The 25,219-nt window shown below is 59.0% G+C and overlaps 1 protein-coding gene across 3 annotated transcripts; it reads left to right on the top strand.

The window, feature by feature from the left end:
• The first annotated feature begins 97 nt into the window (after window positions 1-97).
• DEAF1 (DEAF1 transcription factor) lies at window positions 98-24,753 on the top strand. 3 transcript variants are annotated; one of them, XM_058690112.1, is made up of 12 exons: window positions 98-896; window positions 3,124-3,221; window positions 5,268-5,397; window positions 5,665-5,811; window positions 6,330-6,469; window positions 6,988-7,053; window positions 9,617-9,743; window positions 10,954-11,082; window positions 11,538-11,666; window positions 13,338-13,585; window positions 20,450-20,539; window positions 24,332-24,753. In XM_058690112.1, exons 1-12 carry the CDS (start codon window positions 608-610, stop codon window positions 24,434-24,436), a joined length of 1,698 nt encoding a protein of 565 aa, XP_058546095.1. In that variant the 5' UTR covers window positions 98-607; the 3' UTR covers window positions 24,437-24,753. The 3 variants fall into 3 exon arrangements, with proteins under 3 accessions (XP_058546095.1, XP_058546096.1, XP_058546097.1); XM_058690113.1 differs by lacking the exons at window positions 20,450-20,539; window positions 24,332-24,753 and adding an exon at window positions 19,257-19,504; XM_058690114.1 differs by lacking the exons at window positions 20,450-20,539; window positions 24,332-24,753 and adding an exon at window positions 14,139-14,842.
• The last annotated feature ends 466 nt before the right edge of the window (window positions 24,754-25,219 follow it).

A 25,219-nucleotide genomic window follows, 5' to 3' on the forward strand; every position in this document is an offset into this window, starting at 1 on the left:
TCGGGCACTTTCGTACAGGCGGAGGCGGAGAGCCGAGGCTCCGAGTATCGGCGCTCGGCAACGCTCGGCTCTGTTCGGCTTCACCTCGGACGGACTCGGCTCCCGCTCGAGGCGGGGGTGGGCGGAGCCTGCGACGAAAGGTTCTCCTGGCCCGGCCGCGCTGCGTCGGAGGCCGGCGAGATTCTGCCCCACAGTCGGCGACCCTGTTGCGGGGGACGAAGGGTGGCGCGGCCTCCCAGGCGCTGAGGAGGGGTTAGCGCAGAGCCGTTCGGAAGCCCTCGTACAGCCTCGGACCAGTTCGGGCAGACTCGGCTCCGCACTTCGGGCCGCTTCGGCCCTCCTCGGTTCCGGACTCTCGGCCGTCGGCGGAGCTCGACTGGGCCGCTTCGTGCCGGTTCGGCCCCTGTTCGGGCGGCCTCGGCTCGGCGGCGCGGGAGGCTTCGGGCAGGCTCGGCTCGGCTCGGCTGGCAGCTTCGGGCGGCCTCGGCCCGGCTCGGCTCGGCTCGGCCCGGCTCGGGCGGCCCTCCTCGCGCTGCGCGCTTCGGGCTCCGTCCCGGCCTTCGGGCGGCCCCGGCTGGCGCCTTCGGGCGGGCTCGGCGGAGTCCGGATGGAGGACTCGGACTCGGCCGCCAAGCAGCTGGGCCTGGCCGAGGCGGCGGCGGTGGCGGCCGCGGCCGCTGTTGCGGCGGCGGCCGCGGCCGCGGCAGGAGGCGAGGCGGAGGAGCCGGTGCTCAGCAGGGACGAGGACTCGGAGGAGGACGGAGACTCGGAGGCAGAGCGCGAGACTCGGCGGGTGACGGCCGTGGCGGTGATGGCCGCCGAGTCCGGGCACATGGACATGGGTGCCGAGGCCCTACCGGGTCCCGACGAGGCCGCCGCGGCCGCAGCCTTCGCAGGCAAGTGCCGCCCGCCCGCGCACACGACCCGGGCACCTGTGCGCACCTGCCCCCCCACGCAGCCCATGCACCTGTCCGCACCTGACCCACGCGCGCCGGCCCCAGACACAAACCCGTGCACCTGTGTGCACCTGCCCCGCACACACCGCACACAAGCAGCCCACGCCAGCCCCGCGCCCACCGCCCGCTGCACGCGCCCTGGGGACCAGCCTGCCCCCTTCTCTCCAAGCACATGCCTCTGCATGCCTCACACCTACCTCGTGTGCCCTGCCATTCCTGCACGCCTGCCCCATGTGACCAGCCTGACCCTGCCCAGTGTGCACACTTCCCTGAACATGCTTCCCGAACCCGTTTACCTTGTGCAAACCCCGTTCCTTCCTGCAGAGCACCCTGCACTCCTTCCAGAACCTTCTCAGCACCTGCCTCTTGCCCTGCCTGTCTTCTCTGTCTGTCCCTGGTGCTGGTGACAAGGGGGGCTGGGAAGATTAGGGGAGTGGGGATCAGACATGGATCTTGCCCTGGAGCAGCCTGAGGTTGGGTGTGTCTGGTCACCTGGAATCCTAAGGTCCAGTTCAGGGGTGACCTGAGAGCTGGGGAGCAAGGCAATGCTCACCCAGCTTGGGAGGCCCTGCAGCCTTTGGGAGCAGAGGTCGGCATCATGCTTTGACTCCTTAGATTCCCCTCCTGGTCCGTCCCTGGCCCCCCACATCCCATCTCCTTTATGGATCCTCCCTTCCCCCTACCATTCCTGGCAAGCTCCTTTCCCAGGGGAAAACTGGCCCATGGTTTTGTTTCTTGCCACACAGAACATTCTCGTTCTCAAGTGTCATGACCCGTGGAGCCTCAGACTGTGCCCCAAAGCCTCCTTTAGGAGTAGTGCCTTCCCAGATCGCCATCCCAAAGAAGGTAGAGACTTTCCCAAGTGTTGTATCCCTTCCCAGCTGGGAGCTCCCTAGCTGAGTGTGGGGACCCAGGAAGTGCATCCTTGAGTTACTGCCGGCACGGCACGTGTTGTCAGGCACTTTCCCCTAAGGAGCCAGCAGCCTGTGTCCTGGTGGTCCTGTCACTCCGGTGTTTATCCAGCCCTAAGCAGCTGCAGGCGGGGGGACTTGGCCTGCTGCCCCAGAGCTGCTGGTCTGTGTGTGGTCTGTGTGGGGTCCTCACAAAAGAAGAAGGCTTTGTGGCTATTAGATTATTTGGTTCTCATCGCTAAACTCTGCTTTGATGTTGGGACTTTGGACCGTGCAGTTTTCTTCAGTTTTTTTTTTTTTTTCTTTTTGCGTATGTTTTCTGGATGCAGAAAAGAAACATGATATAGTTCGTCATGGCATCAGAGAAATGTACTGGCATTGCATGTTTTTATCTGCAGAATTTGATAGTTGTGTTTTTGCATACATGGAAGCATTAAAACTTTTTTAAGTTGCTGAGGTTAGATACCTTCCAGGTACAGGTAACTCGGCAGGATGTGTCTCCTCTCTGGGGCCCCCTCTTCTCGGGCCTTATAGCTGCTTGGCCTGAGCGTGAGTTCAGACAGGGACGTAGGCTGTGGTGTGCTGGAGGAGCAGACAGGGGAACAGCTATTTTCAGTGCAGTTTGGTGGGCGCTGGGTTAGTGGAATATGCAGGACTCTTTCCACCAGTATTTTGTGAGCCATTTCCCAAGTCAGAGACTGCCCTATTCATGGGCCATTCTAGAATGGTCTGTGACAGAGGGGACCGCCTGCCCAGCCAAGGAGCTGGCAGGAAAGCCTCTCCGTGGGCAGTGAATGGGAGAGGGGGTCCAGGAGGAGGCAGGAGAGACCAGAGCCCTGGCCTGTGCTGACCTTCGAGAGAGGGTGCCAGGAAGGGAGGGAGCTCTGCCTGAGCCTGGCCACAGGATGGTCACCGGACTCCTGGAACCTTGGTGTATGGTTTTATGCTAAAGGGAACGAGAAGCCCGGGGGCAGTTTGGCAGAGCCCGCTGCCAGCTCAGTGGGAGCGTGGCGGGGGCGGGTTTTCACTGTGAATAAAAGGCTCTAGTGGGCTGGAGAGCTGCCTCTTTCTTTTCTTTTTCTAAGGCCCAGATTGCTTAGACTGTGGTCCAGAAATGTGGAGTGAGCACTTTGTGTAAGAATGTTGGGAGTCCCGTGGTTGGAAGTGCAGATACCTGTTTGGGAAATGCTGTTTTGGGGCCCTGGTGGGAGGCCCTTGGCTCTGATGGTGTGCTGAATCAGGCTTCTGTGTTGCAGAGGTGACCACTGTGACCGTGGCCAACGTGGGCGCCTCTGCAGACAATGTCTTCACCACGTCGGTGGCAAATGCCGCCTCACTCTCGGGACACGTCCTGGTAAGCCGCTCCGTGAGCACTTTTCCCCAGACCCTAGAGTGTGACCTCCCTGACCCCGGTTCCCCCAGAGGCCCTGCACAGGGCTGTGTGGGCGCCAGGAGGAGTGTGCTGTGATCTCCCATCCTTGCCCGACAACCACACAATGGGGGACTCTCCTGGAGCTTTGCCAGAACCGTTAGTTACCGTTTCCCTTTATTTTAGCCTTAATCACACACCCAGGACACTACACACCTGCAAGCAAAGCTGCTATCATTGGAATGGCAGCAAACAGCAGACTCACCCTCTTAATTTTAATAGCAGAGTACAGACTTGAGAAACTTGCTTTATTTCTTAGGGTGTCAGCATGAGTACAAGCTGATAGCCAGCTGACAATTTCATGCCTCCAACGGGTCTCTCCTTCCCAGAAGCAGATTCTGGCTTGTCCTCTTTTCTAGAAGGGGCTGGAGCCAGAGGGTCAGGGAACCAGGGCACAGCCTGGACCGTGCCTCCTGGGCATGGTCCTTGCAGCGGGCTCTGAGGACAGGGAGGCCCGGAGACGAAACTGACAAGGGGGGGTTCTCAAATATATGTGTATTCTATTGGCTTTAATAAGGAAAATACTTTGGGGCACCTGGGTGGCTCAGTTGGTTATGTGTCCAACTTCAGCTCGGGTCATGGTCTCACGGTTCATGGGTTTGAGCCCCGCGTCAGGCTCTGTGCTGACAGCTTAGAGCCTGGAGCCTGCTTCCGATTCTGTTTCTCTCTCTCTCTCTGCCCCTCCCCTGCTCAGTTTCTCTCTCTCTCTCTCTCTCTCTCTCTCTCTCTCAAAAATGAACATTTAAAAAATAATAAGGAAAATACTTCGTGATTCGTAAATGAACACAGAACATTCCCTCTTTTCAGTAGAGAGTTGCGTGTCTTTAGTGATTCAGACACGAGCAGTGCAACACCCTTACTGAGGCCCTGAGCTTCTGGGTGATGAGCCCCGGCTCTGGGTGCGTGTGCAGGTATGCGTGTGCTCATGGGTGGGGGTCCCTCAGCTCCGCGAGGAGGTGTACTCACCCCCCTGATGGATTTTCAGATTTTAGGAAACGTCTTCTCACTTTGCCTTCATTGCTTCCATGCTCTGACCATGCAAGTGTTAGAACGTCCCAGAATGGTGGGTGTGAGCAGGCTGCTTAGAGTGTCATCCACCCCAGGACTCTCTGGGCAAAGCCTTGAGTTTGCCAGAGATCTGAGCGACGTGCACCTAGCGACAGCGGGGTGGGTCTCTCCTCCAGCAAGGACAGGGAAGGGCGTCTGGCTCATGCAGGGATGGGGGAGGAGGGCGGGGGGTAGGGCTGCTTAAAGGGCAGGACCAGGCTGCCCCAGAGGAAGTAGGTGCTGTCCCGATAGCACCCGGCCACTGTGGACAGGTGTGTGAGCAGTGTGGTTGGGGAGGCCCTGGTGTCTGGTGGCCATCAGTAGAGCTGTGTGTGGGACATGAGCATGAGAAGAGAGTCCTGCCCCAGACCCTGGCTGTGCCTGTGGACTTGGTCCCTCAGAACCCTCCCTCAAGACCTGTGAACTTGCAGGAGCTGCTCAGGTAGACGTGAGGGCTCTTTCTGTTTCCAGGCCTTGTGTGTGGGACACATTTGTTTTTTTAACTTTGGTAAGTGAGCATTTGTTCAGAGCCACCCAGACATGGCAGTGTCTTTTCTTGTTCTTGGCTCTGTGTTTAAGTCTTTTTTTTATTTTCTAATTTTTTTAATGTTTATTTTTGAGAGACAGGGGGTGGGAAGGACACAATCTGAAGCAGGCTCCAGGCTCTGAGCTGTAGCGCAGAGCCCGATGTGGGGCTGAACCCATGAACTGGGAGATCATGACCTGAGCCGAAGTCAGCCGCCTAACCGACTGAGCCACCCGGGCGCCCGTGTTTAGGTCTTTTAGCGGCATCTTGAAAGAGCCCACGGAGGCACGGTTGGCGCCCTTGTCGGTGACGGTCAGCAAGGCCCATGTCCCGTCGCACCGAGTGGCAGGCCCCGCAGCTGTTTGTCTGGGAGACTCACGGAACGTTCTTTCCTCCAGTCTGGCAGGACAGCCCTGCAGATCGGGGACAGCCTGAACACAGAGAAGGCCACGCTGATTGTTGTGCACACGGACGGGAGCATCGTGGAGACGGCGGGGCTGAAGGGGCCAGCTGCACCCCTCACTCCAGGTGCCAGCACACCTGGGCGCTTGTGGAGTTCATGCTGGGGGCGACCTGTTTATTTTTGTGGTGAATTCGTAATATAAATGTTCCTGTTTAAGTAGAGAAAGTGGGGTTTTACGAGCCGAGAAAGAGCTGCCTGGTGCTGCTAAGTCGGGGTGGTCTGTGGGCAGCCGGACGACCCGCCGTTATAAGCCAGTCGGCGTGGTTGTACTTGCCTGGTTATCTTGGGTGCGTCCGGCGTCTCTTACTCTCAAAACGCTTCCTTTGCCCAAGGCCCTCAGTGCCCTCCGACTCCTGCAGCTCCCGGCCAGGAGCGAGGCGGAACCAAATATAACTGGGACCCCTCGGTGTACGACAGCGAGCTGCCTGTGCGCTGCCGGAACATCAGCGGCACGCTGTTCAAGAGCAGGCTCGGCTCAGGTGAGGCGCCCGTCCCCTCGCGGCCCCACAGCGCACACGTGTGGGCCAGGCCTGTCGCCTCGCGGCCCCACAGCGCCCGTCCCCTCGCGGCCCCACACGTGTGTGGACCGTGCCGGGGCGGACGTGGCTCACAGCCCCGGGCACTAGAGCTGGGGCCGTGGAGAGGTTTGGGGCATGGTGGGGACGCAGTGAGAAGACACAGCAACCCGTGGAGGGGGGAAAGCGGGGGAAGAGGAGTTCCCACAGGGAAAGTTCCCAGGGTGGGGCAGGTGGCAGGAGGTCATCGTGAGACCAGGGTGAGCTTGCGGTGGCCGTGGACAGTGGGGCAGGGAGGTGCGGTGGGCCTGCGAGTGTGGATTCGTGGCGGGGGCTTGCCTGCTGCGGGCCGGCCGTGGGGGGGGGGGTCACGCAGGCCCAGCAGGGGGGCTGTGGCGTTTGCGGCCCATCTGAGGAAGAGCCAGCCGAGGCCGCTGGGGGCGAGCGGTGCGGCCACTTGCTGGTCCTTCGTGTCACTTCAGGCGGCCGAGGCCGATGCATCAAGCAGGGGGAGAACTGGTACAGCCCGACTGAGTTCGAAGCCATGGCCGGAAGAGCCAGCAGTAAGGACTGGAAGAGGAGCATCCGCTACGCGGGCAGGCCGCTTCAGTGCCTCATTCAGGTGTGTGCGCGCCGTCCCCCCGCAGCTACAGCGGGGGGTCCCCACGGCAGCCCCGGCACGTGGCCGGCATGTGCGGTCAGACAGAGGCCGCCTGGTCGTGTGGTCCCGGGCAGGTGACCTCGCCTAGTGTCCTGGTGTTTCACGCATTCGGTGCCTACGGTGCTTGCCAGGAGTGCCTGAGGCAACACCGTAGCTTCCCCTGGAGGCGCGTGACCTTTCCCAGACGCTGACCACCCCCCCCCCCCAACCCCGGTTTACCCGTCGTGAGAGGGGCGGGCTTCTCACTGCTGTTTGCAGGTACCGCTTTGCGTGTTGGTCAAGAAATAACGCTCGTAGAGTCTTCACCTCCCAGAAGGGACTCGGTGGACCCTGCCGCCGATAACCGCCTTGTACAACAGGGAAGTGCGAGGAAGAGGTGTTTCTGGAAGCTACAGGGTTTTGTGTTTATGAGCGACAGACACGCCGTAGAGCTGCCGAAAGGCGACTTTCTCACGTACCGTGTCTTCTCTGAATTTCAGGACGGGATCTTAAACCCTCACGCTGCCTCATGCACCTGTGCCGCCTGCTGTGACGACATGACGCTGGTGAGCGGCCGGTGGGGGGGGGGGGGTCACCTGGTGGGGCCGGGGTGCGCGTGGGCGGGCGGGGCCGCTGCGATGACCCCACGCCCTGCCCCGCACACGGCCCTGGCGCCCCTGCAGCCGATCCAGGGGCTGTCACGTTTCTCTCTCAAACAATGCGTCTCTGGCGTCGCTCTGATGCTGCAGGTGGTGCAGGCGGGGAACTCGCTCCCGTGTTACCATCTTAACCCCAAAACGGAGCACACAGTGTTCTTTACGGTCGTGGGGAGTACGTGTGTGCTGTCTTACATCCTGTGTTTTTTAACGTTATGTCCTAAAAGTACTACGTTGAAATTATGAGGGGCTTTTAAGGTCTTTTGAAACATTTCTATGTTCTCAACTAACAGTTTCAAAAAGAGAATGAACGTTTTCATTGATTTTAACCTTTGTGGCTGTGTAGCTTTCAAAAACGTGAGAGTAACGTGTAGTGTCTGAATGTCTTAGTTTGGTTTCAGCCTTCCTTACTGTTAAGTTCTATTTTGAGATGTTTTCAAGTGAACTAGAAAGCTGTTCAACGAGATATCCTGGTTTTACTTTGATGAGCTCTCTGGTTAATTTTTAGAAGATTTGAAAGGAGATGTAATTGGAGAGACCTATCACAGTCTTGGGTGGAAAATGAAATATCCTAAAATCGTCTAGTTCGTGTGTGGATTAAATATTCTCGTGGAGTGAACACTGGGATATTTTTGTGAAAATGAAGTAGCTTTAAAGTTCACTTGGAGAAACTACCAGGGAGAGCACTCTGAGATCTCGTAGGGGGAAGAGAGTAGGAGGGAATCGTCCCGTTAGGGAGTTTAGAAAACTTGCGAGCACTCTTTGCAGTTGCTGGAGAACGTGGAGACGGGTGTAAACAGGACACGTGAGGGATGCGTGTGCGACACACCTAGACCCGGCTGTGGAAAGAAACGCGGGAAGCCCTGAGCCGAGGCGGTGTGGCTGGGGTTGGAGGCCCAGGAAGGGCTCGGGCGCTGCCCTCACGGTCTGCAGGCTCCACACGGTTCCTCGGAATCCCTGCGGGGCTCTGTGGAGCTTTAAACAAGCTGGTTTTATAGTCGGTAAGAAAGGCAAAGAAGCAGGACAGCCAGAGCAATTTGGAGGAAAAGACTGAAGTCGGAGGGGTCCCAGCCCTTGAGGACCTTTCCCACTGCTGTTGTGATGGAGACGTGCGCGTCGGCAGGGCGAGGGGTCGGCGGGGCCGCGGGTGCACTTGCACACAAGGGTGTCGGCTGCGTGGCGGTGGGGACAGCTGCACTCGGCGTAGAAATGCTTCTCGGCCCCAACCTGGCATTTCGTGTTCAGATGAATTCAAAATGGATCACAGATCCAAATTTATCCAAAACATGAAACTCACATTTTGGGAAGAAAACACAGGGGAGAACTTCGTGGCCTAGGGCTCCCTCCGCCTACCGGGACATCTCCAGCCCTGGTTCTGAGTCGCAGAAACTAAATTCTGGGCAGGTGTGGGCAAGAGACTGGGGGCTCCTTCCCTCACCAGCCTCCTCTCTGAGGGCAGAGGCCACCCCCAGGAGTGGCAGGGCAGGAAGACCGTGCCACCAGCGTCCTCCCCCCAGCTCTAGAGCCTCGCCACGTGGACTCGAGCCCTGGAGAGGCGGCTGGTCGGCAGTGAGAGCAACCCGCTAAACCGGAGAAGTAGGGAAGGTGGCAGCTAAGAAGAATCCGTCTGGGATAAGAACAGACCTCAAAGATTTGCCTCAAAAACTCCCCATGAAGGAGCCCTAATGCAGTTGGATCTGCCCCCAGGCCTCGGAGCCGTGAGCAGTCTGCCGGGGGACAGCACAGCCCCTGCTGGGTGTGACACCCTCCCTGCTGCCTGGGGACAGCCAGGCTGCTGACCTGATCAGTAGCAGGAACCCTGGAGAGAAGGAGTCCGTCTCAGTGTTGCTACAGTGCATCACTAAAGCGTCCATCTTTCGCGAAAACGTTGTAAGACTTGCAAAGAAACGGGACGTGAGAGCCACACAGAAGAAAATGGCCAGCAGGCACGACCCAGGGCTTCCGAGGACCCCCTTTATGCTCACAGAGCGGAGGGCGCCATGTGCTCAGGTGGCCTCGGGGGACCGCAGCCGGGGCAGGGCTGCGACCCCAGAGACTGGCCTCCCCTCCTGCCTGAGGCTGGACAGCCAGGTGGCAGGTGCAGGGCTGGCTTCTGCCGTTGCTACTCCTCTCGTCTGTTCCCAAAGCCTCTTCAGTCCTGCTGGAATGTTCTGTCCCATGGGGCAGAGGCTCTCCTTTGCCGGGTCGTTCTCTGTTTTCTGTCTTCTAGCAGTCCCTGGGAATCCTGTGTGTTGACGAACGTTATCTTGTTTTTAAACGCTGCTTTTCGTGTATTCCTTTAGAAAGAATCTTTTCTGTCCCTCAGGGACCTTGGGGCCTGCAGAGAGATCGGGCCTCTGCAGCTTCCCGCCCGTGGTCCTGCTGTGCGCCCCCCCCCCCCCCCCCCCCCGGTGTGGGCAGAGACGGGCGCGGGGACAGCGCTGGCCCTGTCTCACTGCGCCTCTCCCCGCAGAGCGGCCCAGTCAGGCTCTTCGTCCCCTACAAAAGGCGCAAGAAGGAGAATGAGCCGCCTGCGACCCCCGTGAAGAAGGAGCCCCCCAAGAACATCACGCTGCTTCCCGCCACCGCCGCCACCGCCTGTGAGTTTGAACGAGGCGGAGCCGCGGCCCCTCCAACCCCTGGGGCTCCCTTGTTCTGTGGGGGCCGCCCTGGGGGGTTTTCCTCATCTCCATAGACTCCCTGGCATGCCCCCGGCAGGTGTTTCCTAATGGAACGAACCAGGAGCCATGCCTTCTGGGAGGGGGCATCTGCAGGAACACCTTCGCTCAGCCCCCATGTCCAGATGCCTCACACGGTTGTCTCGGAGTGGGGACCAGGTGGACGGAGGGAAACCCTGGCTGTGTGTGAACCGGAGTGGGGCGAGGCAGGGACGAGACAGGTGTCTGCAGCCAGCGCCTTTGCCCGAGGCTGTGAACAAGCATCTACAGAGAGCGGTCCCCCCACCCCTCGCCCCCGCCCCTGCCCTCCCACCCCGGCGCTCTCTCTTTGTGGTTCCTGCGGCCAAGGGGATGGGGCAGCATGAAGGGCTGTGGGGGCAAGTCTGCTTTCGTCTTCAACCTCTGTGAACCTTTTTTTATTTTAATTTTTTTTTTTTTTCAACGTTTTTTATTTATTTTTGGGACAGAGAGAGACAGAGCATGAACGGGGGGAGGGGCAGAGAGAGAGGGAGACACAGAATCGGAAACAGGCTCCAGGCTCCGAGCCATCAGCCCAGAGCCCGACGCGGGGCTCGAACTCACGGACCGCGAGATCGTGACCTGGCTGAAGTCGGACGCTTAACCGACTGCGCCACCCAGGCGCCCCTTAATTTTTTTTTTTAACATTTATTCTTGAGAGAGACAGAATGCAAGTGGGGGAGGGATAGAGAGGGAGACACAGAATCCGAAGCAGGCTCCAGGCTCTGAGCTGTCAGCGCACAGCCTGACGTGGGGTCACACTCGTGAGCCGTGAGATCACGACCTGAGCCGAAGTCAGACGCTCAACTGACTGAGCCACCCGGGTGCCCCAACCTCTGGGAACGTCTTTCTTAATTCCAGCCACAAAGGAGTCTCGCAGTTACTTCCAACTTTATGTTTTGTTTTCCAACAAGGCAGCTCGTGCCTCTGTTGCCGGTTCAGATGTGAGCAGGGTGTCCTAGAGAGCCCGCCGCCTTGGCCCTGGTTCCTGTCAGAGGTGCAGGGTCCCTGGTCTTCTCCAGCCCCTGCAGAGGTGCCTGGGGCACGTGCTGGGTCCAGGCTTTGGCGTGCGCCGTGGTCAAGCCGGTGGTAAAAAGCACTTCTGCTTTTCCAGTCACCGTGACCCCCTCAGGACAGATCACTACCTCGGGCGCACTGACCTTTGACCGGGCGTCCACCGTGGAGGCCACCGCCGTCATCTCGGAGAGCCCGGCCCAGGGCGATGTCTTCGCGGGAGCCACGGGTGAGTTGTCCTTGGCACCTACCCTGTGGGCCACACGCGTCACCCCTGTTAACCTGGGGCTTGGAGCAGCCTGGAGCAGGGGCGTCGGGTTGGCGTGCGCGGGCGGGCGCCGGGCAGGCGTGCGGGTCTATCAGTTGTGGCAGAAAATGCCCACGGTTTGCCGACTCCTGCTGTGGACCGGCTGCGAGGCAGAGACTCCTGAGGCCACGTGTGCTTGTAGATGTTCCACTAGCCGCATCCAGAAAGCGGAAAGAGTGGAGATTAACGTTTAACATTGTACGTCACCCAGTAGATCCCGGATACTAGCGATTCAAACAATTCATCGCGTTTCTGGGGCTCAGAAGCTACCTCCTTGGACGGTGCAGCTGGAGACTCGTCGAGATTTAAAATCTGTGCAGCTCCAGCCAGGCCCCAGCCGGGTCCCAAGGCTGTCTTGTCCCTCTCGTCCCCGACAGTGCAAGAGGCAGGCGTGCAGCCCCCGTGCAGAGTCGGCCACCCGGAGCCGCACTACCCAGGGTATCAGGACAGCTGCCAGATCGCACCCTTCCCGGAAGCAGCACTGCCAACGTCTCATCCCAAAATAGGTGGGTGCGAGAGACGTCCGGCACCCGCCGACTCTGGCCTTGGGGTCGCTCTTGGGAAAGACTTTCTGACGAAGTAGGTTTCGCGTGGGTTCTTTCCCGTCGCCGCGCCGGATCGGGGCCTGCGTTTGTGAACGCACTTGGGTGGTCCGCACGGACCTGAGACGACGCCAGGCCCTTGCAGAGGGAGGCTGTGAATTCTGGCGTGTTCCCTGGGGCGGCGCGGGGCTCGGTACGGGCGGAAGCGGAAGTGCAGGTGTTTGCCTCGCTCCCGGTCTGACACGGGACGGCCTCGCACTGCATACGCTTGGCGGCTTTGGTCCTTCACTTAATCACACAGCTGGGGCACGTCCCCGTCAGTGCGCTTCGTTTAAAGGGAGCTTCCGAAACCAGCTGGCGGGCGTTTGTGTGTTTCTCGTTTCTGCCATTCTAGATGACGCGGCGACAGAAACGTGTAGTTTTATTTATTTATTTTTTTATTTTTGGGACAGAGAGAGACAGAGCATGAACGGGGGAGGGGCAGAGAGAGAGGGAGACACAGAATCGGAAACAGGCTCCAGGCTCCGAGCCATCAGCCCAGAGCCTGACGCAGGGCTCGAACTCACGGACCGCGAGATCGTGACCTGGCTGAAGTCGGACGCTTAACCGACTGCGCCACCCAGGCGCCCCAAGAAACGTGTAGTTTTATAGACGCGCCACCCTCCTTCCGTTCTCGCGGGCTTGCTCGCCATGTGTGCCTCCCCCTCCCCACCCTCTGCACGGGCCCATCGGGGCGTCTGTCCTGGGAGGCTGGATGCGAGACCGTTATCGCTCAGCCAGGGGCATGCTCGCCGCACTCGGGTGTCCCTGCCCGCGGGCTGCGCGGCGCACAGAGGTGGGGACGTACGCGCACGTGTGTTCCACTCTGGCCCCGTCCAGACCACAGGGTCCCTCCTGCTTTCCTCCTTTCCACCTTTGTAACGCTGTCCTCCCCCTGTGACACCTGAGTTCCGTGACCCTTAATTAGGACCCCGTGTGTGGCCGTGGATGCCAGGGAGGACTTGACGGGATGCGTCGCGGTCGGAGCCACTGCCTCAGGCTGTCCTTGTCCCCTTGCTGTCCGGGTGGCCGCCCTGCACGGGGCACATTTCGTTGTGGTCTGGGTCATCCGTGAGCGCCTGGCTTCCAGCCCCGTACGTCCGTGGTTGGGCCTTCATGTGTGCTTTCTGGTGCTGGCACTGGGGGCTTTCAAGTGTGGTGCTGTGACTGGAAGAATGTCTCCCCATCTTCTGGGGCAGTTTACAGGGAGGCCGTGTGGTGCGTGGTATTTATGTCTGTCCCTTGCCCCCACACTTTCCGAGTTTTTTTTTTTAAGCAGTTCGTTCGTTCATTCTCTTTCTTTCTTTCTTTCTTTCCTCCTTTTTTTTGTAAATTGTAGAGAGAATGCAAAGCAGGGAGAGGGAAGGAGAAAGAGAGTCCCAAGCAGGTTGTCTCTCAGCGCAGAACCTGATGTGGGGCTTGATCCCATGAACCCTGAGTCATGACCTGAGCCAAAACCGAGAGCCAGATGCTCAACCAACCAAGCCACCCAGGCGCCTCCACTTTCCAACATTGGATTAGAAGTTTTAACAGAGACCGCTTTGAAGGGAGGAGACATATTAATCTCTTGTTTTATTTGCATTCCGAATATTCTAGTGTTGACCTCCCTGCCGGCCTTGGCTGTCCCACCCTCCACCCCCACCAAAGCCGTCTCCCCCTCGGTGGTCAGCGGGCTGGAGATGTCGGAGCCTCGGAACTGGCTGTACCTGGAAGAGATGGTCAACTCCCTGCTTAACACGGCCCAGCAACTGAAGACACTGTTCGAACAAGCCAAGCAGGCCAGCTCCTACAGAGAAGCCGCCGCGGCCCAGGCCAGAGTCCAGGCGGACGCAGATCGCAAGGAGGTAACGTTGGCGCAGGCAGATGCTGGGGGAGGTGACGTTGGCGCAGGCAGATGCCGGGGGAGGTGATGTCGGTGCAGGCAGATGCCGGGGTCTGCGGCCACCTGCCCCCCCGCCTTCCGCTGGCTCCGGGGGTGGCCGTCCCCTACCTTCCTGGAAGAGCACCGCTAGAGAATCGTTTACAAATGAAGCCTTTCTCACAGATAACTGAATGCTGTTGGTGGGGAGATATCTGTGCTTTTGTTTTTAATTTTTTTTAAGTTTATTTATTTTTGAGAGAGAGCACAAGGGGGGAGGGGCAGAGAGAGAGGGAGACACAGAATCCGAAGCAGGCTCCAGGCTCTGAGCTGTCAGCACAGAGCCCGACGTGGGGCTCAAACTCATGAACCACAGATCATGACCTGAGCTGAAGTCGGAAGCTTAACTGACTCAGCCCCCCAGGCGCCCCTGAGCTTTTATAAATAAAATCAGCTTATTTCAAAAGGGACAAAATGTTCTACACACCAGCCATAGTTTTTGGACACTCACCTGTCACGGGCATTATTTATACTTTCAGATTATTGTCATGTGGTGAAAACGTGCCTTGTGTTCTGTTGAGTTTGGAGATGCGTCCCTTGGGGTGTTTGGCAGGTGTGCGTCTCCCCCATTACCAGCTGGAAGCTTCCGCGTCTGAGCTCCTCCGCCTGCACCTCCATGCCTGATGGAGGCCGCCTCCGTGTTGTTTCACTTCCAGCTTCCAGCAGGTTCTTCCGAAGGAGGATCCCGGGCGTCCGGGTTCACGGAGCACAGCCGGCGGACATTCTCTCAGCTCGTCACTGCAGCCCCTGCGGCTTTTTGTGCGCGGCCTGGAGGTTGCTTAGGGCCAGTCTCCCAGGTGTCGGTGGGCGCAGGCCACCAGGGTCACCAGGGTCGGAGCAGCACCAGCCGAGGCGTGTGCTCGGCAGGCGTGGTGCACTCGGAGGCGTCCTGCGGGAGGTGGGGGTGGGGGGCACAGCAGCGATGTGTTCTTAACGGGAGCTTTCTCCGTTACAGTAAATGTGGACTTTGGTTTGTAAACAAAAGTCAGATTGGTTTTTTTTCCCTATCATATCTATAATACGAACATTTCTGTTAGTTTATTCCCATTTTTTGTAAATCAGAGGGAAGAAGAGCTTTGCAGGCTCTCAATTTTCTATACAACTTAACGTGTGATGAATGTTTTTCCAAGGAAGAAAAATGTTGCTTCTCCTGAAGGAGATAAATTAAAAAACCTTTTTTAAAAGCTAGAGTTCCAAACTAATACATAATCAGTGATGAATTTTATAGGAAAGAGAAAAGCAGAAAAAAAAGTTTTAATTTCTTTACCCAAAGATCATGCTTGCTGGGTTCTCCAGTGTTTGAGAATTCTAGGTTTCTTGGCATCACTGGATTCTGACAGAGTCTTGTTTCCGTGACAGGATCTGTAGCTTCAGTCTCTGAGACTGATGTCCCACCCCCCACGTGCGCGGGCTGATGTCACAGGCTGGTGTCCCACCCCCGCGTGCGCGGTGCTGGTGCGCTCACCCGTGCTGGCCTTGGCTGTGCTCCTCAGCCCCGCTTGCGCCTCCGGTGCCGCATTTTCTGTCCTTTGTTTTTGTGGAGACGCCCGCCTGTCACCTTTCCTTTCGGAAGTGCATCCTGAGTGACCTCGCCTTCTGGTGGTCACCAGCACCTTGATGCTAGCCCGTCCTCGTCGTGCGTTGTGCCGCCGGGATTCTCGATCTCTTACATGCCCTGCGTCTCTCTCTGGCTGTGTCGAGGACTGTTCTGTCTCTGCCTTTGGTGTTTGGCAGTTTGGCTGTGATGCACCTGAGTGTGGTTGTCGTTGCATTTAAATTTGGTGGGCTTGCTGATGATGTCAGGGTGCTGGGGTGCGCAAAGGCACGCGGAGGCTGGATGACTATCTCAAGGAAGAAGTGAGGGCTCACAGCTCCGTGGAAACAGGACGCACAGGATGCACGCGTGCCACGCGGCAGCAGACTGGGCCACGGGGGGAAGCATGTGGGTGGGTTGGGAGATGGGGGGCGGGTGTGGACAGTGGCTTCTGCTGGAAGGAACGCACACAGCAGGGTGAGCCCGCTGTGCCTGGTTTTTGGGGCCTGACCTCAGGTGACCTGGGCAGGTGCAGGGTGGGGTGTGGGAGACCACGGAGGAGGGAGTGGGGGTGTGTGTGGCCTCGGGAAGACACGGTTCAGTGTCTCCAGGGATGGGCTCACCCTGCGAGGGGCAGACCTCCCGCATCAGCAAGGCCCCAGGCCAGACCGGTCAGGGCAATAGGACACCGTAAATGAGAGGGCAGGATTAGCTCGAACCTTGGTTTTGATTCAGTTTGATTCAGTCACTGTTTCTAGAACTATTTTTAACGCCCGGTCTCTTTGTCTGCTCCCTTCCAGTTACATGTGTACGTTGACTGCTTGGCGTGGCATGTAGGTCGTGAGACTCTGGCCACGCCGGTCGGTGTGAAGTGGGGTCTCACGTGGCTCGGATTTGCTTTTCCTCCCTGACCGACGACGCCGAGCTCCGTGCCAGGGGCTGCTGGACACTCGTGTGTCTGCTTTGGAGCAGTGTCTCCTCAGACCATTTGCCCATTTTTTTGTTTTTATTTTTATTTTTATTTGTTTACCTTTTTTTGAGAGAGAGAGCATGAGTGCACACACACTAGCAAGGAAGGGCAGAAAGAGGGACATAGAGAATCTTAAAGAGGGTTCCACGCTGAGACACGGGGCTCGATCCCGTGACCCTAGGATCATGACCGGAGCCGAAATCAAGAGTCGGACAGTCACCTGGCACCCTTTTTGTCTGTTGTCAATTTGGTGATTTGTGTTTCCTTAGAAAAAGCACTTTAAAAAAACCCCTGTCGTCGCACAAGTTAAGGTTGTTCGCCGGTCGCCTGTTCAGTGGCAGGTTCCGTTTGAGTCACTGAACGGGTGTTGCCGGTACCGTCCCCCCAGAATTAAAAGGGATCTGAGGGGTGAAGGGAGGCTGTGGGAACCGCCCCCACCATGTCCTGTGGCCCAGGCCGTGTGCCGGGAAGCCGCCAGCTGTGGGCTTGTCCGTCCTTCTGTCCAGCAGTGTCCCTCTGGGGAGGAAGCCTGTCTCTGCACAGCTGTCCTGGAGCATCTAAGGAATGAAAAGGAAGGAATGTCTGCGTCTTGCTGGTTCAGATCGGATGCAGAAGCATAAACTGGAAAACAGCAGTTTGTGTTCTTACCTAGATGGTCGCCGAATTGTGGGTTCTCAGCCAGGGACCTGGTGGGTGCCCCAGCCCTGGTGGCTGGCAGAGGGCGGCTCTGTGCTTCGGGGCCTGGGGACACCGTCGTGCTCCGCCTGTGCCCTGTGCAGCTCTCCCCCCGTGTCCTGCCCTGTGAACGCAGGGCTCCCATCAGACAGAAGGGCCAGCTGGGCAGAAAGCTCAGCTTTGCGCTCCTGACAGTGGAGCCCTGCTCCCTGGGTAGCCTGGTGAGGTCACGTGCACTGGCAGACCCGGGCTCCACACGGGGACGACGGGTCCGGCTTGTGTGGCTCTCTGATGGCCACAGCTGGACTCTAGGCCCTTGGATTTCGAAATGAGGGGCCCTCACATCTGCCTGACACCGTGGAGGGCCCTCTCTCCGGGGACTTCACAGGGTCAGGAGGGGCTAGAAGGGCGGGAAGGCCCCCACTCGAGCAGCGGTGTGAGGAGACCCAGAGCACTCCCAGCCTCGGGAAGCGGCCCTCGGGGCCTGGGGGTGCGGTGTCCCCTCGGGGCAGAGCCCCATTGAGGGGGGGCTTTCTGTCTTGGGACTTGGTGTGGCGGGAGCGTTTGGCATCAGCCGGGGTGAAAGCCCATTTCCCTTTGCAGAGCCCCTCCCTGCGGAGAGCAGGAGAAGTTTCTGTGCCCTCAAAGGTTTGTTATTTGCGAGCGGTCCTTCTGTTTGATTGCAGTGTGGGGACCCATTTGCCACCGCAGAGGCGGACGCTGGTAGCACCGTCCCAGAGCGTCCCCCCTGAGTGCTAGGGGGACCAGGGGGACAAAATGCGACCTGGGAAGGCCATGGGAGTCAGGAAGAGGTGGGCCCGCTGGCCTCGTGATCTCCGCGAGTGAGGAGAAGCCAGGTGTTTGCAGCAGAGGGAGGAGGCCTCGCGCTTCCCCGCGTGGACGTTTTATTTGGAATTTAAACAGAAGATCAAGTCTAGGCCGGCTGAGACCATTCAGGGTGTTTTTCCAGTTGTTGTCATGAGCGTCATGAGCCGTTTGCGTTTGTGTGTACTTAGCTCGCCAGAGGTTAACGTGGGCCAAGAGCAGACGCCCTTCCCTGCCCGGGGCACAGCGTCCTGTCTCCCCCACCCAGGGCACGGTGTCCGGCATCTGGCTGGGGGCGCCACGGGGGCTCCTCCCGGCCAGCGGTGGCCTCCCCACTGCTCTTCTGTGCTTAGTTAAGAGGTGCGTGTAACCCGGCATCCAAGTGCACCAGCCTGGGGTGGAAGTGGAACGCCTGGGGTGTGGTCATCAGCTGGCCAGGGGCTGGAGTCGGGGTGGGGCAAGGTCACAGGGTCTGGTCCGTGGGCCTCTTCCTGACTTCGGACCCCACATGGGCCCAGAGTGCTCTCCGGTGTCTGTCTTTGTAGGGCACTAACCCCATGATGGGGGCCCCACCCCCACGACCTGATGTGAACCTAGAGGCCCCAACGCCCAGACGCTCAGCGTGCGCATTTTGGGGGCATGTCACAGGCAGGGCGCAGACTCAGAGGTCTGTCCTCTGTAAAACTGTCTTTTCCCTTTGCACACTGAGTCACCGAGCTTGTCCACCCTGGGGTGGGGGTGGGGCTGTCCTCCTCCTGGATGGGGGCGTGGGGAGTCTGGGTATGTTTTTGGAATTCTGCTTTGGGGATTTGTCTTTTATTCGTTTGTCTGACTTGGGATGGGTGTGTTTCCACATGTTTCACACTCCAGGTTATACTCTAGGCCTTACTTTGCTCACGTGTGGGCTTCTCTGCCCGTCGGGAGCTCGCCTCTGGCTCCTGTGTCCCTCTGGCGGCCTCCCCTCAGTGCACTTGCTGGTGGGCACTTCCTTCCTTCCTGGCGTCTCCTGCCCCGGGCCCGGGACCAGCCGTTTCTCTGGAAGCCCCGGCTCCTTCCCTGGAGGATGGTCCTGGGAGCCACGTTCTGGGGCTGGCGTGCTCCTTGTCACTCTGGGCCTCTCGGCCGACAGTCGGAGCCACGTGTACAAACAACCCGTGTGTACAGACAGCTCTCGGGTTTCTGCACCTGTCTGTCGGTATCCGGACCTTGAGCGGACACCGGTTCATGCTGGCGTGTCTCACTCTGGTCCGAACCACAAGTTACTTTTGGTAAAAAAATAATTTTCTCGGGGGCGCCTGGGTAGCTCAGTGGGTTAAGCGTCCGACTCTGGATTTTGGCTCAGATCGTGATCTCACAGTTTGTGGGATCAAGCCCCACATTGGGCTCTGCACTGATAGCACGGAGTCTGCTTAGGATTCTCTCTCTCTGCCCTTCCCTGGCTCATGTGCTCTCTCTCTCTGTCTTTCTCTTAAAATAAATAAACTTAAAACAATGTTTCCCAGAGTGCCCTGGGAAGGCCCAGGAACCAAAGGCACGTACACGTGGTAGAGGAACCGCCCCATTCGGTCTCTTCGTTCTGACATTTTGATTCAGGTCACAGGGTCACTGCACCCCATCAACACTGCTGGGTGCTGGGAGCGCAAATACGGGAGGCCCCGGTGAGCGTGTGCCGTCTGGCCCTCAGGGCCAGACGTCCCAGGAGAGGATTCAGACCCCTGCTTCCTCCTCCAGCGTACAGCCCCGAGGGCGGTGAGGAAGGCTCACCCAGCACAGGAGCCCGGTGCTTGCAGGCACCAGGCACCATCCTGGTGAGCCCCGTGCACCACAGCCTCTTGTCTGTGGGGTTCCAGCGCCGCCCCGCCCCCCCCCCCCCCCCCCCCCCACTGCTCCGCTTCCTCTCGGCGTGAAGCCTTCCCTCTCCCCAGGCTAATTTCTGTATGAGGCCACAGACTGTCTCGTGTCCAAGTATTGGGTCTCGTAAAGCAGAGGCAGGGGTGCCAAGTGAGCGCCTCGGATTCCAGCTGGCTCTCCTATTCCTGGTAGTGACCGAGCACACTCCGGGGGGCTTATGAGTGGGAAAACGTGAGAGTGCCAGATGTAATAATGTCCAGCAAGGAAGGAAGCTGAAGTTCAAATAGAACCCGGACGCGGCTCACCAGGTTGTGCACATCCTCGCAGAGCCCGGACTCTTCTGTAAAGGGTCCGACTTAACGTGCGTGTGGTTCCACCCTGGCCCGCTGACCCTTCCTCGCAGGCCCACGCCGCGGTCAGGCCTGCACAGACCCCCTGCCATCTGGCCTGCACAGACCCCGTGCTCCAGCCTGTGCCTGGCGTAGCTCCCTGCTTTGGCGGGGGTGGGGGTGGTTGGTGGTCACAGCTGCCCGGTGCCTGCATTGCAACGGGCGGGTCTCTTACCGTGAGCCATTCTCAATGAGTTCAGGGAAAAGCTGCACTTGTGGAATTTCAGGGGAAAGGGCACAAAGTGTGCACTTCTGTGAAGCCACAGGGACCGGCTGGGCTGGTGGCTGGGGTGCGGGCTGTGGACACGCAGCAGCCGGTGACGTGGGTCCGGGTGGCTCAGGAAGAGGCTGGTCATTCCCGGGTTCGGACTTGGCTGCTTACTTGGCAGAGAGGAGCCTTCCCAGCCTCTAGAGACATACCTGTGCCCCTGCGGCCGCTCCTCTCCCCGGGTGAGCACAGACCCTTTTAGGTGAAGACAGGGAGCTGGTTCTTGGGGTGACTGGGAGGCGTCCCCACGACACTGACGCCCGTGTCCCTTCTTGCAGCAGTCTTGTGTGAACTGTGGCCGCGAGGCCCTGAGCGAATGCACCGGCTGCCACAAAGTCAACTACTGCTCGACCTTCTGCCAGCGCAAGGTGCGTGCCTGCTCCCGCCTGGGTGCCCCTGCTGTCCTGATCTCATGCACATGCCCCCTGCTGCCTCATCCCCTAGCACGCCCCCCCCCCCCCCACTGCTGTCCGGTCCCCAAGTGTGCACCACCTGCCTCCCAGTCCCCGCGCATGTGCCCCCCTGCCACACTGTCCCCACGCACGTGTCCCCCTGCCGCCCCATGCACATGCCCTTTGCACTGCCACCGCCTACCCGCTAGGAGAGGCAGCTGCACCGGCTCCCTCCCTCGCCCACCGCGGCACAGTCCGGCCATTAGTCCTGTCTGCCCGGCCTCAGTCTCCTGCAAGTGTCCGCGGGACCAAAGCCCTGAAGAAGCCACACACCTCGAGTGCAGTGGCCCGAGGCCTTCATGGTCAGGCATTTGCTGGCCTGGGCAAGCGGCTGTTCCCGTGTGTGTGTGTGTGTGTGTGTGTGTGTGTGTGTGTGTGTGTGTGTTGTTTCCCCTGTCGGCCGCTGTTTTCTGGAGTCACTGGTGCTAGCTGGTTCAGGTGTCCCTAATTTCTCCCACCCACACTCAGCAGGGCTGTCACTGTCTCTTCTTGGTGCTGATTTGAAACTTAACAGAGTTAAGAAGGGCAGTGTATTTCATGGATAAATACTGGCTAATGGAGCCCTTAGCGTGGCCCCCATGCTGCCTTAAGAGGTAGCTGTGTGCCTGCCGACACCACTGTCCCCGCCAGGTGGCTTTCTGGAGCCTCTGTCACCAGCATTTCTGGAGCAGGAATAGCAGATGGCAGACGGAGGTGGGTGGGGACAATGGTCAGGGCCGAGTGCACATCGAGTTCCAGCGGGTCTGCAGATGCCTGAGCGCTGAGCGCTCCCCACAGTGCCGTTGGGGGGAAGGGCATGTGCGCGCATCCTGCGGCCCCGGGGAGAGTGCGCGAGAGCATCTTGCAGTCAAGTGCTAGGTGGCCTGTCGGTGTGTCTGTGGGGCAGGACCTGCCTCCCACGCGTGCTGGTAGCCCGGAGCCCGTTGGTCCCTCCACCCACAATTGGTAGAGTTTTGGGGCCCGGAGGTCTGCACCTCCCCTGTAGGTGTCAGCATCGAGGAGGGGGCATCGGGCTTGTTAGAGCCTCCGGGCAGCAGCCTGTGCCCGGGGCTGCGGAGGAGGAGCGGGCACGTGGGGTGGCCAGGGCCGGTGGCGGGCCCCAGGCTGGTGCTGCCATGTGGCCAACCTTGGGCCTCGCTTTCTGCATCTTCCTTGAACTGGAACGATCACACGGACGGTTCGTGGGTTTGCTTCCCGATGGAATCGCTTCAGATGAGATTTTGTCTGAACTGCAGCCTGGGGCTGTGTGCTTGTGAAGCAGGCAGGCTAAACTTTAGGTATAATTTTGTGGACGAAGACTCCCTTTTTCCCTGGATTGTGTTAACTTTGTTCTCCTTTGATGTGTCTTATTGATAAAGACATGCTTTGGTTTTATTTCTGTAAATTGATACAAAATGAATCTCAAAATCCGTAATTCTCATGTTGGACCCAAAATGAACAGCGGGTGGGGGGTGTGAAGACAGAGGCCTGGGCTCCTCGTGGTGACCGGTAAAAGCTGACGTGACGGCCAGCAGTCCCGTCCGGAACAGCTCCCTCGATCCCTCCTGCGAACACGTGGGCGGGAGGTCATTGCTGCGGGGTGACAAGGGCCATGACCTGGTAGGTTTTAACTCGCGGATGTGGTCTCCGTTCCGCATCTCGTCTGCCGTGTGTGCACGGACTCCACGACACGGGCCCGTTTTCAGGGTACGACCTGGTGATCGTTAGTACTTGGAGCGCCAACATCCCAGTTCGGTCGTGGAACGGTCCACCACCCCTGAAGGACCCCGTGGGCCCCTCCCCAGCCTCTGAGAAGCACGAGTCTACTTCCTGTCCTCGTGTGTTTGCCTCCTCTGGGCACGTCACGTGGCGAGTGCTGTGATGTGTGGTCTCGGGCACCTGGCTCCTCGCGTTGGCGCATTTTCGCGGCTTCCGCTCCAGGGCACGAGCCCGGGGTTTGCCCCTTTTCTCCTGTTCCCGCTGGCCATCACCAGGAGTGCCGCTCTCTCCGAGTTTGTGAGTTCGCGCCCCTTCCTAGGTGGGCGTGTCTTCCCCTGCCCGGGCTGGGACCTCGGCGTGGGCTCGCAGAGTCGTGCGGGCAGTTTGTGTTTGGCTTTGCCGAGAAAGTTCCAGACCGCTTTCCCAAGTGGCTGCGGGTGCTACCCCTCCCCTGCCAGCACGTGGCGTGGTCCAGCGGCCGCAGCTGTCCACCGGCTGTCCACCAGGTGCTAACTGGCATTCCTGTAACGACCAGTCATTTGAGCACCTTCGCATTACTTAGCGGGCAGTCGTGTGTCTCTTTTGGGGAAACGTCTGTTCAGACCTTTTGCCCCCGTTTGAATTGGGTCATTTCAGTAAGAGTATAGAGGGTTCTGTGCACGCTCTGGACACGGGCCTCCATCAGATACGTGATTTGCCAGGACTTCCAGCCTGTGACTTGTCTGTTTAATTTCTTAGTAGCAGGTTTGCAGGGCAAAAGTTTCTAATGTTGGTGAAGTCCAGTGTATCAAAAAAGTTTTTCATGGAGATCACACTGTGGGTGTTGTGTCTCAGAACTTGTGCCGGCCTCCTGTTTTCCCCTAAAACACTGTCGTGTTTGCACCACGACGCCTTTCGAGCTCACAGTCACGTGCGGTGTGATGCCATGGCCCGGGCCGGCCCGGGCAGTTGTACACATTTTGTGCGTTCCCACAGTTTGTGGGTGATTCCCGGGGAGACTTCTGTTCTTGGGATATAATTATTTTACTGTGAGAACAGGGCAGGCTTGTTGTAGAAAACCTAGGAAACGTAGGACAGCACAGAGACGACCAGCTGGAACCCTGCCGTCCTGGACAGCGCCCCATCTGTACTTGCTTTTGCCCAGCGTGTTTGTGTTCGTTCCTATCATGTCGTTTCTTTTCTTTCTTTTTTTTTTTTTTTTTTAATGTTTCTTTATTTCTGAGGGGGTGGGACATGAGCGGGAGAGGGGCAGAGAAAGAGAGACACACACAGAATCCGAAGCAGGGTCCAGGCTCCGAGCCGTCAGCATAGAACCCGACACGGGGCTCGAACTCGCGAAATGTGAGATCGTGACCTGAGCCGAAGTCAGACGCTTAACCGCGTGAGCCACCCAGGCGCCCCCCCATCACGTCATCTCTTGACCAAGCCCTAGGCTCACCTCTGGTCGAGGGTTACATCTGTTTTGACTAACACGGCCCTCATTTGTCCAGCCCCCCGGTCCTCGTCCAGAGCCCCAGTCTGGGCTGAGAGGTGGCTTCTCACTGCCTGCAGACGGGCTCCACCCTTGCCTGAGCTCAGCCCCCTCTCCCCCTGCCAACAGCCCGACAGCATCTGCCCTGACCGGGGACTTGGTGGGCTCCCCCTCACGAGGACGTGGTATCTTGCTCGGCACACCTGCCCTGTCCCCAGTCTTCTCGTGGCCACAGCCACTGAACCCTTCTGTGGACACGAGGCCGGCCCCAGCTTTGTTTCCTCATTTTTGCCGGTGTAAGTAACACCGTGGGCGACGACGGCACCGGCTACAAATACTTCCTTGCAGGCGTGACTTTCTTTTCTCTGTATCTCAGGCAACAGAGGGATCAGAGTGCAGGTGGGCCTCACGGTGTCGGTGTCCTCGGGGCTCACCCCGGTTGTTTGCCATCTGAGCCGGCGCCTGCCACGTGGGGGTGGGCTTCGGGCCCTGCTCCCCAGGTCACACTCAGGTCACGTGGGGCGTGCCCTTCCTTTCAGGACTGGAAGGACCACCAGCACGTGTGTGGCCAGTCGGCGGCTGTCACCGTCCAGGCGGACGAAGTCCACGTCACTGACAGCGTGATGGAGAAAGTCACCGTGTAAGGGTCCCTGGGTCCCCTCTCCACGGTGCCGCCGGGCTGCCGCAGGTCGGGGACTCCGGAGGATGCTGAGGAGGTGAAAACGCTTGCTGGTCAAGTTGTTAACAGACTCTAAGTGACCTGCGCCCTTGGAAATGAGCCCCTGCTGCCCAGAAGCCCTGAGGGAGGTCGGGGCAGCGGCTGGACGCCGGCCCCGGGCCCTTGGCGCCTTCTCTCGGTGCTCTTTTTATCCCCTGGTCTTCCCCACGGGTGTGTCGTGTGCCGTAACACGCGTGTACATAACGTGTCTGTCAATAAAGCGGACGTCTCTGCCCCACCGGACGGGTGACTCCAGCTCCAACTTCCCAGACGCCCCGGAGGTGGTGGGGGGCCTCAGCTTTGTGTTTCCTGACACGCAGTCCGGAGGCCACAACTCCCAAGTGTGTGGAGCAGCGAGTGGGTGGTGGCACTGTCCCCGGCGGCCGTTGGCTACCTCCCTGCTGGGAGCCGCAGGCCCAGTCTCTGAGGTGATACGGCCCAGACTCGCTGCCTGATGGCCGCCGCCACACGGCCTTCCTTCTCTCTAGCATGAGGTTATACCCCGAGAACCCCGACCACCCAGAGGCCAGGCCAGCCCTGCGTCTTTCCATCTGCACCGAGGGGCAGAGGGCACAGGGGGCCAGAGAGGGGTCGGCGCCTGGAGCACTTGGCTGGCTCTGGAAATGAGACCTGCCTCCTCTGCTGACCAAGGGTGGTGCCCGAGGAAGTTGCCCATGCTCTGGAAACTTCTGCGGGTTTCCAGAAGTGC

This window comes from Neofelis nebulosa, chromosome 10, assembly GCF_028018385.1.
Source record: "Neofelis nebulosa isolate mNeoNeb1 chromosome 10, mNeoNeb1.pri, whole genome shotgun sequence".
NCBI lineage: Eukaryota > Metazoa > Chordata > Mammalia > Carnivora > Felidae > Neofelis > Neofelis nebulosa.